This window comes from Octopus bimaculoides, chromosome 2 (genome assembly GCF_046866305.1).
Source record: "Octopus bimaculoides isolate indiv1 chromosome 2, ASM4686630v1, whole genome shotgun sequence".
In the NCBI taxonomy this organism is placed as follows: domain Eukaryota; kingdom Metazoa; phylum Mollusca; class Cephalopoda; order Octopoda; family Octopodidae; genus Octopus; species Octopus bimaculoides.
Genome location: NC_142929.1, coordinates 145,279,828 through 145,297,099, shown reverse-complemented (window position 1 = coordinate 145,297,099; position 17,272 = coordinate 145,279,828). Strand labels below are relative to the sequence as shown.

General features: G+C 35.8%; 1 protein-coding gene across 1 annotated transcript; it reads right to left on the bottom strand.

Moving 5' to 3' along the window:
- Positions 1–19: 19 nt before the first annotated feature.
- LOC149137247 (mediator of RNA polymerase II transcription subunit 14-like) lies at positions 20–16,947 on the bottom strand. The gene is made up of 10 exons (XM_089339109.1): positions 16,942–16,947; positions 16,414–16,476; positions 12,106–12,355; positions 8,221–8,403; positions 7,395–7,600; positions 6,736–6,859; positions 5,212–5,273; positions 4,374–4,481; positions 2,342–2,464; positions 20–836 (listed from the first exon to the last, which is right to left on the bottom strand). The coding sequence occupies exons 1-10, from the start codon at positions 16,945–16,947 to the stop codon at positions 570–572; spliced, it is 1,392 nt and encodes a 463-aa protein (XP_089195235.1). The 3' UTR covers positions 20–569.
- Between the last annotated feature and the right edge of the window lie 325 nt (positions 16,948–17,272).

The window sequence follows — 17,272 nt, the reverse complement described above, 5'->3', positions numbered from 1 at the left end:
AAATTATTCAATTTTTTTGTTTAGCCCTAGGTAAGACCTGACTGAATAAACACAATCAAAGGTGTTCCAGTTGTAATTGTTTTTTTTTTAATTTTATTTTTCTTAATATTTAACACTGTTGTCCAAAATGAACTTCTGAATGACCACAAAGAGGCTACCTTGTTGATAACTGGGGCACAAATGCAGACCATCATTGTCATTGTGTCACAGACAATTTAAATAAAATTGAGTACTATTCTCCTTTTATAGTTAAATGGTTTTTGTTAGAAAGAGCATCAAGCTGTTCCAACATAATGAAGTGATTTCTGTAGAAAATAGCATCTGTCTGGAAAATATTTGCTCTCACAATTCATGCTTGCAGAACTATCCAATTGGTGCTAATATGGAAAATCAGATCTCAAAACATGAAGGATAAAAACAAATTTTAAAAATTGTAACCTGCCTGCACCTAGTCTCCACTTTATTCTTTGCAATAACTGAGTTGCAAGGATAGTTTAGAGACAGGAAATCAACTTAAGGTGTTTTGTAAACATTTGTACAGGAGTTCGAAGGAAATGTTTCTATCAGCATTACTGCTGAATAGGAATTACTAAATTAGTCATAAGTTCTCGCACTGATGGGAATATGGCACATTCGGTAGGATTTTGAGGAAGTTCAGCAAATCGTCTTAACATTGAAACAATAGCCATTTGTGCAGGAGTCTGAGTGTGAGGGGCAGGTGGCCGAGCTTCAACAAGTTGTATTGTATTAGCATTGATGTCATAGAGCAGAGGAACAATAACAGACTGAGGTTCGGTGTTTGAAGACAACATTAGGCCAATCCGGGTCAACATAAGCTAAAACAGAAAGAATAAACACAATCAGTACATAATACAAGCATATGAATTAACAATTTTTGTACACACACGTGTGTGTGTGTGTGTGTGTATATATATATATATATATATATATATTCTTAATAATTTGGGGGTTTAAATACTTAGACAGAATTTATGAACTGAAATACTCATTAAAAACTTAGTTACATGTCATTTCACTTCAATGTAGTCTTAACCTGCTATATTTTTTCTAATTCTTCCCCACAAACTCCTTCAGGAAGATGGCCCTGCTCAGTATGTAGAAAAGGAGTAGGTAGTAACTCTATAAGATGTACCCGGTGCAAGCTATGGACACATAAGAGGTGCAGCAACATCAAAGGCAGGTTAACCAGGAAGTTAGTTTTTGTTTGTGGCAGATGTTCAGGTGTAATAAAGACTGTAAACAAACAGGAAACAACTTCTATCTCATTCCAGGGTGAAAAACTAGAGGTAGTCAATAGCTTCCGCTATCTGGGCGACCAAGTTAGTAGTGGGGGTGGGTGCGCTGAAAGTGTAGCTGCTAGAATAAGAATAGCCTGGGCAAAGTTTAGAGAGCTCTTACCCCTGCTGGCGACAAAGGGACTCTCACTCAGAGTAAAAGGCAGACTGCATGACGCATGCGTACGAACAGCCATGCTACATGGCAGTGAAACATGGGCTGTAACTGCTGAGGACATACGTAAGCTCGCAAGGAATGAAGCCAGTATGCTCCGTTGGATGTGTAATGTCAATGTGAATACCCGTCAGAGTGTAAGTATCTTGAGAGAAAAGCTGAACATTAGAAGCATCAGTTGTGGTGTGCAAGAGAGACGATTGCGCTGGTATGGACATGTGGTGAGAATGGATGAGGATAGCTGCGTGAAAAAGTGCCACAACCTAACAGTTGAGGGAACCCGTGGAAGAGGTAGGCCCAGGAAGACCTGGGCTGAGGTGGTGAGGCAAGACCTTCGTACATTGGGCCTCACCGAGGCGATGACTACTGACCGAGACCTTTGGAAATGTACTGTGTGTGAGAAGACCCGGCAAGCCAAGTAAGATCGTTGCCAGTCCCCCTGGACTGGCTCTTGTGCGGGTGGCACATGAGATGCACCATTTTGAGCGTGGCCATTGCCAGTACCGCCTGACTGGCTCCCGTAGGATTTTCGAGTGAGATCGTTGCCAGTGCCCCTGGACTGGCTTGTGCGGGTGGCACATAAAAGACACCATTTCGAGCGTGGCCATTTTCGTGCGGGTGACACGTAAAAGCACCCACTACACTCTCTGAGTGGTTGGCGTTAGGAAGGGCATCCAGCTGTAGAAACTCTGCCAAATTAGATTGGAACCTGGTGTTGCCATCCGGTTTCACCAGTCCTCAGTCAAATCGTCCAACCCATGCTAGCATGGAAAGCGGACGTTAAACGATGATGATGATGATGATTAAGGTCACATTGATGCTAAATAATAGTTGACAGTGTAGAGAGAGAGAAGTAGCAGATTACAGTTACCATGATTATCATTTTGTTCTTTACCACAACAGCTGGAGTGCCAGCTGGTGCACTGATTGGATGAGCCCCAGGAGGTATGGTTAAGCACCACTGCACAGACCACTTGAGGTTTCGATCAGGCATCTAAAAAACCAGAGGCATCAGAATATCATTCACATTAAAATAAAATAATCTTTCTCCCTTTACCGTTTCTCCTATACACACACATACACACACACACACACACACACACACACACACACACACACACACACACACAGTAGATCAGATTATACCCCAACTTCATGCTATATTAAAACTTTGGACCAAAATTACTGAAGCCACTCAGTGGTTCAATTCTCTTTGCCCTAAACCTGCTTTTAAATTTATCCAGGTCAACATTGAGCAATACCACTCTAGTATATCTCCTATTCTTCTAATCAAAGCTCTAATTTTCACCAGAAAGCACTCCAACCTATCTCATGACAATATTGATATCTCAGCATGCCAAACTATCATACAATTTGATGGGAAATCCTGGGCCTGCAAAGATACACCAGAGTTTTTTGACATCCTCAAGGAGGCTAGTGACTGCGCCCAAGTTACAAACCTTGTAGGCTGTTACCTACTTAACAACCTTTGGGAACAATTCCCTAACATCTCCAGCAGTCTACACAGAGACAACGCTCTGTTCACAATCTAAAATTCTAGCAACTGGAAAAAGATGAAGTTTTTTAAAGATGTCAGCCTTGGCATCTCCTTCTGTAACAATCTTAAAACCACTAATTCCTTAGACGTCACACAAGACTTACAAAACCAAATCTGGCAAATACCTTGCCTGTCAATTTTTCCTCCAACCACCCCACTTCCATCTTAAAATCTATACTGGATTTCTTCACTATCTTCCCCACCCAAAATATCCCACCACCCCTCTATCTATTCAAATTTCAAAGTAGTAGATGACTTAATAGAAAATCCTCCCACCAGACAATCCTAAAGCATTGCAACCTGCCAAAATTGACACCAGTGCACACCTCCAAAGCCCTATCCTCACTCTGATAACCCCCCTAATTGGAATAAATGAACAAGAACCTGTGATGTTATCTGGTTTCACCCCCATTTTGCCCTTAATGCTCAGCCCCCAAGTACCTAAACTCTTCATCCAACTTAAAAAACATTTACCTAAATCCAGCCCCCTTAGAGAAATCTTTAACCCCCAATCTATAAAATTGTCTTGCTCCACCACCAACATTGCTGGAATAATCTGACATCTTAACAAGGAACTCAGAAACCCACAACTAGCTAACATCTACCCTAATAACATAACTCACCTAATCCACCCCCTGCTCCATTCATATAAATCCAGAACTCTAATAAACCTCCTTACCAACACTATGGAAAGCGGACGGTATATGATGATGATGATGATATATATTTACACACACACATTTGTGTTTGTTTCTCAGCACTGGACAACCTGTATAAATTTGTTTATACCCAAATTATGTAATGGCCTGGTGAAAAAAAGCAACCAATTGTGAGTGTCAAACTCAAAATAAAAATTGGAATCAATCTCACTGACTAAGAAACCCTTGAAGGATGTGCTCCAGCATAGCTTGCTATCCCATGACTGAAACAAGATTATTAAATACACATAACTGCATTCTTTTGTTTAACAACCCATATGTGTCTATATATATATATATATATATACATTTCTATATATGAAGTATAAGGAAAGGAAAAAACTGTAGGTGTAGACAATCGAAAGATTAAGCAGGGTCTTTTCATAGATGGTTTTCAATAGAGCCATTCATAATCCAGGTTGGTACAAAACCAATACACATTCTACAAATTGTTTCAGTCTAATTTGTTTTTGCAAATACTGAATATATATTTTTTGTATATATTCTTTACTTGGACTGTACCAGCAGACTTGGATGTTTGACATCTCTTTTATTTATTTATTTATATATATATAGACACACATACACATATAAATATATATATATTTAGAATCTAAATTAAAATGAATTATAAGAATGTTTCTTACCAACTCTAGTCTCATGATTTGCAAACAGTCTCTAAGTATACATGCCGGTGCACCAAGAAGTCTGCAGAAAGCTGTCAGAGCATTCACTTTGTAAGGAGGACTGGCCACCTGACATGAAAATATAGAAAGTATAGAAACATAAATCTGGGAAGTGCAATCAGGTAGATATATTTTTAATGTACATTTTGATGCAGAGAGATCTTGGCTTCTATCAAATTATAAAAGGCTTGATTTATGTTGATTTGTATACAAACATCACAATGTACAGACATATTTACAGAAAAACTATTTTAGCTGAAAAAAAAAGAGGAAATACATCAGCAACAGCATAATATGCTGCTTCCAGTTTGTGCTGATCAAACGGTCCTACATCAAAAATTACTAGGTGTGTTCCACAGACCCGCCAATTCAGATATACTAGGCGTTTGCCAAGTGGAAACTGTACAGTGGACTCAAAACTGCAGTAATTTCTCACTAGTTGCACTCTGTGATAGTGGATCATGTTTCAATTATAGCTTTGTTTCTTGTAATGTTGTGCATTATAAAGATATTTTGAAGCCATTACTGTTACATTGCAGCAGGTTCAACTTTTTGCACAATAGCTATGTCATTTACGTTGACATTTACAGTGGTTGTTATCGTTTGAGACTGGGAACATTCATGAGAAAACAATGAGGCTAATCAGGATTTTCAGGACTGCATTTGTTGAGATTCAGAGCATGTTTTTATGAGATTTTGGTGATTCATATTGTTTATATGTATGTATAATTTTTGTGCTGAGGTGTTAATAGCAAAAACTGTAAGATTCTGAAAGTCTTAATTTTTACTAAGTTCTTACCTTTAAGTCAAAGAATTTTTCCAATATCTGAATTTCTTCATTAGTCCACTGGTCTTGATAATCTGCAAAGAAATAATATAAAAATAACAATACTATAAAATAAATACATGATAAAAGCAAGCAGCAATTATTATTTTATATCTTGAGAGAAATAAAACAACTGTTCTTCATTTAGAAATAATACATTTCTAAATCTCTCAGAGAGATATTTACAGTAGTGATATGATGAAGTAGTTGTATGCTGTCAACTTAATGTGACAGTCCCCTGAAGGGAATAATACTACTGTTGGTTAGATCTAGGAAGCTGCACCGCTTCCTAAGCTGTTCTTCAGTTATTTCATGTGAATAATTGTAATATTGTTTTATATAAAACTGGCTTAACTCCCGGATGCATTAAATTCACTATAGTACAACATACTCCTTTTAAATTATAATCACATATATCATGGGGTCATTAAGCTCACTTCACAACCATGTAGTTCTAAGTTTCATCTCAAGTGCAAATCTCTGCACTTGAGATCAAAGTTTTCTACTGTAGCCACTGCTTGACTCATACACTGTAAAATTTGGTGAAAGTCATTAAATATATATACATATATATACATCATCATCATTTAACGTCCGTTATCCATGCTGGCATGGGTTGGATGGTTTGACTGGGCTGGCACGCTGAAAGGCTGCACCAAGATCCAGTCTGATTTGGCATGGTTTTCCACAGCCGGATGCCCTTCCTAACACTAACCACTCCAAGAGGGTAATGGGTGCTTTTATGTGCCACCAGCACAGGTGCCATTTGCATGACACCAGTATCTGTCACGACTGTGATTTTGCTCGGCTTGATGAGTCTGCTCAAGCACAACATAATGCCAAAGATCTTGGTCATTGCATCTGTGAGGCCCAACACCCAAAGGAAGCTTGGCCACTTTGCCTCCATGAGGCCCAACACTCAAAAGGAACTCAGCCACCTCACCTCTGTGAGGGCCCAACACTCGAAAGGAACTCAGCTACCTCGCTTCCGTGAGGCCTGCTCAAAAGGAACTCAGCCACCTCACCTCCATGAGGACCAACGCTCGAAAGGTACTCAACCACTTTGCTTCCATGAGGCCGCCCGACATACAAAAGTTGATTTTGTTATGTGCCACCAGCACGGGTGCACTTTCCATACCTGCATGGTTCAGATGCAAATTCATTAAGGAAGATTCTCTACAGTTAAATGCCCTTCCTGTCACCAACTCACACCTACTTCCAAGCAAGGTAATATTTCTCCATGACTGAACAGAACTCATTTATGATTATTGTGTGATGTAGAGAGTAAAGAGACATAGACACACAACTTCACATACACAACAGGTTACCGCAATGTTTCTACACCCCTACTTCAGGTTTGGATGGTTAACAGAGTAAGAAACTGCAAATGTCTACAGTTGTGATAAAGCATCTAACATTAGTATTTGATGTTAGTATGAAAATTAGATGTAGAATAGTATAAAAAAAATAAAAAGGCTTTGAAAATGTTCAACTTACCCAGAGTTGGAGTCACTTTGATATGAAGAGACTGCAAGGTGGTTGGATTAAGACTCACTCTAAATTGTAAACTATCAACTTTAAATGCACTAACTCCAGGTTCATTGGACTGAATAGACTGTAACTGAAATGACAAAAGGTCAAATTATTTACACATACAATAACGTTTCAGGATATATTACTGAATGCATATAAAAAGGAGCATAGTTTTCATATTGAATTAGCAATATGTTATACAGCAGACTGACAAATACATACATATTTGGTCTTGCTGCATATGGACTTGTCATTATACAACTAATTTTTGAAGGAGCATAAATGGCAAGGATATAGCAAGGTTCAGTCCTAATTGTACAGCTAAAAGCATTGTCCTTTTGCAAGTTTTCAATAGCCATGTTATACTGATGCCTTGCAGAAAGCTTGTTTAGCTTTGGGTTCCTCTATAAACAAGAAATGATAATAATGGTAGCTTACAACAGACTGATAACTTACATATATCAAATTATATACCTACCACTAAACTGGTCTTTTTTTTTTCTCGAATTACTGAACCTCATTTAGGAAAAGTGCTAAACCGAAAAATATCCAAAAATTGATGTTTTCCATAGGCTGACATAACAGATCATAGGCTACTTATATAGGAACATACTGATATTTACTGAACTTTCTCCTTGTATTACTCGAGGTAGATGTCTCCGGAAATAGACACAACCCAAAAATCGTTCCAGTGGAGATGCTGGTAGGAAATTCATTCCTGGCAATGGGCATGGTGTCAGCAGTTTACTGAATGCTTCATGAGATAATATAGTTGGAATGGAAGCAGCCCATGATCTCTGTGGTAACATTCTGGGAGCAGGGCTCACAACTAGACATCATAAAAAATATTAAATATTGATTAATAATAAAAAGCAAAGGTAAAAAGACATTAAAAAAAAAACAATATAGTTTTGTATTTTTAATTATATCTTTCAGTCCAAAAACAAAACAAGTATTCAACATCCATGTTTCTAAATTGGCATAGTTGGGTTAAATCCATTATAATGCCTCTCCAAATTGTTGCAACCCCTTGTTATCATCTTTGTGAGGTTCAGCATGCTGAGATCAACCGTCTTCACTTCATCTTCCACAAGCTTCGTTCATTTGGATCACTTGACCCTTATTCACCCAACTGCCATCATTCATGCACACCACATGTCTGGAGAAGCAACTCTCTAATGCTAGGATGCTATAAAACTGGTGGGTTTCCTTTTTTTTAATTTTTTGTGGGAGGGGAGTGAAGGGGAGCTTTTTTTTTGTTTATTATTATGTCAGGAGAGAAAAGACATGAACACTACTTGATGGTAAATAGAAATCAGATGCCAATACGAAGAATATATCTCAAAATCATTCTACTACTATCAGAAAACGTCAGGGAAAAAGATTTAAAAATATAAAATAAAATTATAATATAACTTTCACCATTTTAAAGAAATATTCAAGACTTACCTGAAGATTTTGAATGTTCTGAATCTTTAACTTGAGTTTGAGGTGAATGTAATGCTGGATGGCCAGGAGAGGTTGCTGTGCCATGCCGTGATACAGGCGAAGGTCCCTGAGCTGATGGAGAGCCAAGCCAGTTCCGTGTACCAGGTGACGGCGTTGTAAAAGGAGAGCCACCATCTACCATTCCTAAAAAAGGTGAAAATACTATTAATGACTGGAGGAAGAAAATGAAAAAGCAACAAAAATGATGGCCAGTTCTTTAATTGCCAATAAGTAATATATTTCAAAATTCATTGATTATTAAAAGTTTCAGTTTCTATTAATTTTCATAAATAACAATCACATTCTCTCTTAGCCTTCATCAGCAGCAGCTATGACTATGCCATTTCAGTTCACTCTGTCATTTAACTAGTAGTTAGTCTTTGGTCCAGCTTTAACAGAATAATTTCCACTAGTTTAAATACATGTATACTATCTCATTTTCCTTTGCTGTTAGCCATTTATCCACTTTCACAACCAAGAAACTATGTACACTTTCTACAACACAAATTATCCAATTGACAATGTAGAGAATGGAAATATGTGTGTACACATCCGAATAAATTTACATGAAATTTGCTTTGATTGATCTTCTAAATTAAATTCTCTTAAATTCTTTGTTAAATTCCATCCAAGCATAAATTTGTATTCACAAACCATATATTGTGTAATTATTGAATTATTCTATCAATCAAATCTGAAGACTTTGATGGTATGTACAAAACAAAAAGAAAATCCATATTTATATAATCTTTCATTGTTTGCAATCCCCAAATTCAATGAACCTCTAAATATTCAAAGAAACACAAACTATTCCCCTGAATGTCATAATGGGAAACTAAAATAAATTGGCAACAGCATGGAAAAAAACACAAAAACTGTCATGAGATGCATGAATGCATACGTATTACATACATTCACACACGTGTGAGTGTGTGCAGAGATTAGGGTTTTTCACCTAACTAGAACAACATATCAACACAGACATCTGATATAGCTGCGTCTTAGACTTTCCTCTTGTATCTCGGCCTCTCATAAACGCTAAAGACATTTCAGGGGAAATAACCCACATCACCTTTCGAGGAGTTATTCACCTTAGTCAAATGCCCAGCCGTGGAATTTTTTCCCACAAGATTTCCAAACCCCAGTAATGAACTCATTTGCATACAGCCAATTAGAGCTCACCTTGACTTTGTCAAGTTTACAAACTCTTTACCAAGTAAACTCGACGAAGAACGGTGTTGTAAGTCGACCGATCGCCAAGTTATGCCTGATTTTAGGAGACAAATAATTAGATTTGCATCTATACCTATTATTGAATTTTGTTAAGGCCTCATATTAAAGATGTGGATAGGAAAAATGTGGGTAGAGAGTGATGTGCTAGCAACCCTCTCCCCTTACTGTTTTACAAAGTTTTTCCCTTACAAGAGCAAGTTCCTGACTTCCTAAAGAAAGAATGTAAACCAGGTTTGTATGGTTCATGTGATGACATGCACTATATGACTGCCTTTCTGATGCAGCATTATGCAGAACCATGGCAGAATATTCTGAGTTTACAGACTTGCACATTAAGAAAAAGCAAATTTTCTTCCCAAATATTTCTCATAATTTTCTGCCATGTGAGATTAAACAAGGTCACAAAACCAATGATAACCATACAAGTTAATTTGTATTGCTACACAAATGTGTGTGTGCACACAAATGTGTGTATGCACACATAAATGTATTTCAATTATGCAATAAAAACAATTTTAAGTAGTCTTATATGAAATTAATAATCTGATACATCTGAAGTTAATTACATTTATGTTGATGTGATTAACAAATTCCATATGTAAACAACAATTCACACATTGTTCTTCACATGAAAATGTAAAAAAAAAAAAATTATAATCATCTGTACAATGTGACTTTTTTTATATTCTAAGTTGATTGAACAAAGGAGAGTATCATAATCTATTTTCGATTCTCTTTTATAGAAGGGACAAACCATAAATTTAGACCTTTTATGAGTGCTAGTTTATATTTATCTACTGAAAAATGAAATAGGATTTGTCTATTAAATGTAATAATACCCACATAATTAACAACATATCTAAACTTCATATATAATAAATATTTGGAATGTAACTGTCTACTTAGCAATGCACTTCCTGATGAACTGTACTAGATTACAATAGGCTCTGTTAAATAAAGGAATATTAAGAAAAATTATTTCTTTCTAGATCACAAACCCTGTCTTTGAAGTGTCAAACACATGACAGATGAAATCTCCCTCTAGATAAAACAATAACAACTGTTCAAGAAATTGAACACAAAACTGCAATTTGATTGCTAGATTGTTGTCACTATTCACAGTAAATGATTTGGGCTATCAAGAGCACAACCTAACTACTTAACTTTTTGATTTAGTCAAATGCAATAAAGAAAATTAGCATAACCAGTGCCACTGAAAACAGTGCTTTTTTTGTGGTGGTGGTGGTGGTGGTGGGGGGGTGCCATAAATATTGATTTCCTTTTGATTGTTAACAAAATATGTTAGCTTTCCTACTTTTGTTACTAACCCTTTGTGGCTAATAACATGAAAGTGCCTTGCAATAACTTACTGATATTTTGAATGAGAATATCAATGCAAATCTCATTGCTATGTTAGTGATAATATGTGTGACTTCACTAGATAATAATAATTAATATTTTTTCTATAATTCCTTACATTGGAAACCAGTTTCACATTTACTAAAGGTAACTCCAAATTTGAAGAATTTTCAAAAGAAGCAGTAGAAAGAAATAAAATATGCAACCAACATAACAAGACTTTCCAAAATGACATGCATTTTGCAAGATTCTATAATGACAAGTAGGATGGGGCCACCCAGGTACCTTATAACTATTATCTATGTCTTGCAGCTCCTACCAATCAATTTTTCTTTCTCTCACCCCTGTTTTTTCCTACAAGATGTGAGTAGCCATGTAGATCCCTCTGCAGGAATCTACTCCTCCACCACTACTAACCCCCTCCATCATAGAAATCCTGTTGACCACGAATACGAAGCTGACATCCCCCACCTCCCTGGGGGAGGTGCAGGATGTCAGCATGGCAACCTCAATAGTGCAAGGTGGCATGAAAAAAGCACCTGTCAACGATGTAAGATGGTTAGCATTAGGAAGGGCATCCAGCCATAAAAACCATGCCAAAGCAGACATTGGAGCTTGATGCAGTCCTTGGACACATCAGATACTGCCAAACCATCCAATCCATGCCAGCATGAAACATGGACTTTAAATGATGATAATGATGAGAGAAACATTTAATTTGTGTAGAATTTAATTTTATAAAATACTTTATTATCAAATTTACTTCATTCTCAATTTTTTAATTTTATTTATCATTTTGTTAATTATATTAGTCAATCCTTTTTGTGCAATATCCATGGATTTATGTAAATGCACATTAATCCTTTATTTTGTAGGTTTTCTACAAACATAATTCCAATATTTTGTGCTGTTTTACCATTATCATGCATCTTTTTCAACTGAAAATCCAATATGAACAATTCTTCTCTATAAAAATTCTGTTATATACCCATTTGAACATAAGCATCTTTATATGGTGATATTTATAAAAGAAATATTAATAATTTTACCCATATTCAAAAACCATATTCATACATCAATAAATAAAATAATTATAGCTGTTTTAAGAAAATCAGTCCAAGTTCTTGAGTATCTCGAAATTTAATTAAAATACAGAATGAGTACATTTAGTTAGAAATATAGTAACAATAGGGTTACAAATAGAGTAGCAACAAATATAGTAACAGTAGCAATATAAATTTTAAAATTACTAACCTTGAGGTGCAATGAAAGGACCTGCAGGTGATGATAGATGGATACCAAGTGACTGTGGAGAGGGAGTTGGCACAAATGATCCTGGAGAAGGGACATGTAACTGTGGATTACCAGGAGAACCACCTTGACCTAATAATGTACTAGGTGATGGTGTGCTGATTAGGGCTGCTGAGGGACTTTGAGATACTTGTGGAGGCAAGGATGGAGGAGATGAAAGAGAAAAGGCAACTGCAGGAGAAGAGGCATAGCCCTAAGGGAGAGAAAAAGAGGAAAAGCAATCCAAGTTATTAACCTCATTTAAAAGAAAGTAATGAATAAAAATAACTCCTTTTAAAAAGCAACAAATGCATTAAAATACTTTGCTTATTAGAAATTCTATTGATGTGAAGTGTGAAGCACAAATTAATATATTTCTATTTAAAATTATACCCTTTTTCTATCAATGGATAGAAAAACTGAAGAACCAGAATGCAAGAGCCCCAATTAAAACAATAATCTACATATCTCCTTTAACCAACCTAAAAACTACTATCACTCTCACTTGATAGGTAGAGCATTACTATTGACTAAATAACCATATTGCAACAATTAATACAAATAAGTAAATTATCACATTAATCTCAACTATGACAGTAAGTAAAAACATGCAAAAAGACAAGAAATAGCTACATTTAAAATGCTAATAATGGCAAAAAATAGCAAGCAAAAAACTATATTTCTTAAAGATAACATTATCCCTTGACATGAAATATAAACCTTCTGCTCACACACTAAATTGCAACTTAAATTACTTTACTTTACACATTTCATTTCTCATCACCACTTTACCAATCAACAATTAAACCAAAGATCTGCCAACTATTCATCTTGTTTCCATCTTTCTATCAGTTCCAGTCAAATTCAACACATAATAATGACACAATATTTTATTCCTCTCTTATTCCACTTTTCCTTAACGGTTCTTAATGAGCTAAACATTCTCTTTAATAAGAACCCAAACAACAACACATGACCAGAAAACAAAATTCCACTCCGGATTCTCTGCTTATGAATTGAAATTCTATCAATGCTTACGAATTGAAGGCATGAGTGATTTTGATTACTGGGACCGCCTTAAAGCCTTGAAGCTCTACTCTCTCCAGCGCCGCTGCGAGCTGTACATCATTTGTACGATGTGGAAAATATACTGCCAGCATTGCCCAAACGACCTGAACATTAGTTTCAAGGTTCATCCAAGGATGGGACCACGATCCATACATCCCCTGCTCAATTCAGGATCACAGCATATAGGTACACTGCGGCATAATTTCTTTTCCTCAACAGGCCCTGCCCAGTTTAACATTGTCCCGAAACAGATAAAAGAGGAAAAGGATCCTATGAGCTTTAAACGGAGTCTAGACAGCTTTCTTCAAAGAATACCAGACAAGCCACCCATACCTGGATACAACTCACTCAATAAGAACTCACTACTTCAATGGACCATAAACAAAACTTGACTGTAAAAAGGATTTAGATAATCCTATCAGGTGGTGCTATTAAATTAGACATGGCCTGGACCAATCTTTGGTCAAAACATATCTAAGTTTTACACATAGAAATTATATTGTTTTCTCAGATTCTATGTGAGACTACAACATATGCAAAATTCCTTTGAGGAAACAGAATTTAAAATATTCTTTACTCCTGCACAGTTATAGAATTGCCATTGTCCAGGCCCGCTTCGGCATTCACCTGCTTCTGTGACCAAAATACATGACTGCATCTCATAAAAAGTTACATGCCTTATAAGCAACTATTCAACACAAATCAATTACAGTCATTGTCTTTGCTGAATTGTCACCCTCCTCTGCTGTGACCATTGTTATAATTACAACTACTATACCACTAAATATGCTCCCTTCCACAAAAAAGAATATGTATGTGTGTAGTAGTAGTTGTAGTAGTAGTAGTAGTAGTAGTTGTAGTAGTAGTAGTAGTACAAACACGCTATCTTTGAGATAGTATATTACATTGGTTTGATATCATTATATCATATATTCCTATATTCCCACTCAATATGGTTTTATATCTATGCTACGAAACATTATTATCCTGCCGAAAAATAGCGATAAAAATTTGATTTCCGAGTTTGAAATCAATCTCAGAAATATGTGTAATGTGTAATGTCGTAGCTTGATTGAATACATTTATTATTTCTTTATTAATGAAATAGATGTCATTCTCAGCACCCTTTCAACAACTATAGATAAGATAATAACTGTACAAATATATTATCGAGGCAATATGTGAAACGCTATAGCTTTTCCGATATTACCAATATTTGAGAATGTATTTCATTTGTTGAGCACAAATTGTGTGTGAGAAATAGAGCAAAAATAGGCAGAAAGACTATGTGTGTATCAGGAATTAAGGAGTTGGGATAAAAAAAGAAAAACTAGAATAAAAAGGAAGCTATAGTAATATTTATTGCAATGTTCTGGAATTGTCTGATGGTCATGTTCATTTCTAAAAGGCTCCATTATGTCTATTATTTAAAACCCCACATTGTATTCTCTATTACTATCCCAATGTATTTTTATGAATCCCAAGCGAATAATAAAGAAAACATTATCATTATTATTAATATTATTATTATTATTATTATTATTATTATTATTATTATTATTATTATTATCATTATTATTATTATCATTATTATTATTATTATTATTATTATTATTATTATTATCTGTTTGACTTTTGCTTCTTATTTGTACAAGTTGGATCCAAGTCTCATCCAGAGACCTCAAGAGACAAGTTAGAAGTTCATGTTGGTATTATGCCTTGGGTGTCATATATTTGGTTTTGCACATAATATTGTTCTATAGAATGTTTAAGAAAACATAAGAAAATAATGAATCTGTTTTAAAATTTGAGATGACATTTTACGTAGGATATGGGCAGTTCCCATGAGCACTATCTTTTGAATTTCTGCCATTTTGGGCTTTCTTGCTATCTGAGCTAGGTAGGAATCAGCTCCTTTTGCTGTCATTCCTAGGGTACCTATGACAACAGGTATTGCTTTAGTCTTGAGGTTCCACATTTTGCCAATTTGCCAATTTCTATTTCAAGATCTTTATACTTGCTCAGTTTTTGATAGGTATTGACAGATATATTCATGTCGATTGGGACAGCCATATCAATGAGGAGTCTTGATTTTTGTCTGAAGTCTTTCAATATAATGTTTGGCCGATTCGCATCTATCTTTCTGTCAGTTTGAATGGTGACGTTCCAGAGGAGTGAGATGTGATCATTTTCAAGAACTGGAGGGGGTTTGTGTTCCCACCAGTTTTTATCATGGGGCAGGTCCACTATTCGCTCTCTTTGGGTATTTGGCATTGGCAGGTTTTTCTTGCCATTTATCAGTAAGAATATCTAAGGCAGCAGTTTTAGTACGGATTTTCATACGCTTAGTTTCTTCTGTGCTTGTTTCTCGCACGTCTAATTCTGGAACTTGTATTTGGAATTCACTTAGATATTATTTTGCCTGTTTTGTTACTGAGTATGATACTTTCTTGTTTTCATGCTTTGAGACAAGTTTTAACATCCAGTCATCAGAGTTTTTAAGGTAGGTGTCTAGGCCAATTGTGGCAATCTTCATTATAAATTCCAGTTGTAAAAGTACACAGCCACCCTCTTTTCTTGGCAGATAAAGTCGTTCTATATCTGCCTTACAGTGGTGCCTTCTATGCATTGTCAGCATTTTTCGTATTTTTCTGTCAAGATTACATATTTCAGTAATTGACCAGTTAATGATACTGAAACTGTAAGTCAGGACTGGTATGGCTAAAGTATTGATCGCTTCAATCCTGTTTCTTGAATTCAACTCTGTCTTGAGTGTTGCCCTTACCCTGCGATATTCTCTTCTGATCCTTTCCCTCATCATTGAGTGTTTGATTCCATCCCCTTCAAATACCCCTAGGCATTTGTAGCTCTCCGCTACAAATCAGTAGCAATCGTATTCTTCCACAGCTGTCTATCTGATGCAAGACCTTCGCAGGTGTTAGTATTTACATTGATCTTTTTAAGAATCTCTTTAAGATTGTATTTGAGATGTTACATGGCTTGCAACGGGGACGTTTTCTTTTTCCCAGCTCACCATACAACACTAGATTTGGAATTCGGATGTCCTCTAAATTTTCAAGATGACAAGATGACAAGACCATCATACATATATACATTCGTACACGCATACCTAATAAACAAGAGACAGTGAAGCCCTAGATTTCAAGATGCAACTGAAAACAGATTATGTCATCAAAGTCCTACCTCCCGATGCAACACGACGCTGTCGCAAAAACAATATACAATGCCATCCGGAAAAAGACTGTGCTGAAATAAATATAGAGAATACACCTGTTATTGAATACGTACACAGACATCAACATAAAGAATACTGGTGGAACATTCTCATCAAAACATCTGTCAAGTGTAAGCTTAACAGGCCGGATATTGTTACTTGGGACAGACAAGGAAAAGTATGTATTGCCATAGAGGTCAGCTGTCCTGCAGGTGTGAACATATTTTTGAAAACCAAAGAGAAAGAGGATAGCTATGGAATGGACAGCTGCTTCGAAACTTCCAACTTTTATATCCAGATTACAAATTTACATTTATATCAATAGTAATTGATGTATTAAGTTTTGATAGTAAAGGCCTAACTGACAGTCTGGATAAGCCTGGATTTTCAGAAAAAGAAATCAACAAACTTACACATTACAAATACAATTTATAAGTGGAGCAGTAAAAATATACAAGACTTTTCTCAAGTTTAAAATGTAACATCGTTTTCGTTACCTGCATTCCAACGATGGAGTTTTATATCTTTGTTAGAAACCAGTTCCTTCCTCAGAGGAAGAATTTAAATAATTATAAACAAAACTTACAAACATACATGCATATATGAAATTTCGTCCGTCAAATTTGACGATGATCTTGTAGCTGTAAAAAAATGAAACTAAATAAAAAAGAATGAAAGAAAACAGAGAAGGATTGCTTATTTATGGCATTTTCTTCCCGCTCCATCCTCAACCTCAGAAGTTCTCAACCGGGAATATATTTTAAAACACAGAGGAAAGAGTATCATAAACAGGCCGATAAAGACTATTCCTGGTAGAGAACTCTTTGC

Bases quoted from the DNA above. Each gene is read 5' to 3' on its own strand.
- LOC149137247 (XM_089339109.1), bottom strand. The intron at 7,601-8,220 runs GTAAGTCTTGAA...TATGATGTCTAG, and splicing joins AGAACATTCAAAATCTTCAG to TTGTGAGCCCTGCTCCCAGA. The intron at 2,465-4,373 runs GTAAGAAACATT...CTGGTTTTTTAG, and splicing joins AAATCATGAGACTAGAGTTG to ATGCCTGATCGAAACCTCAA.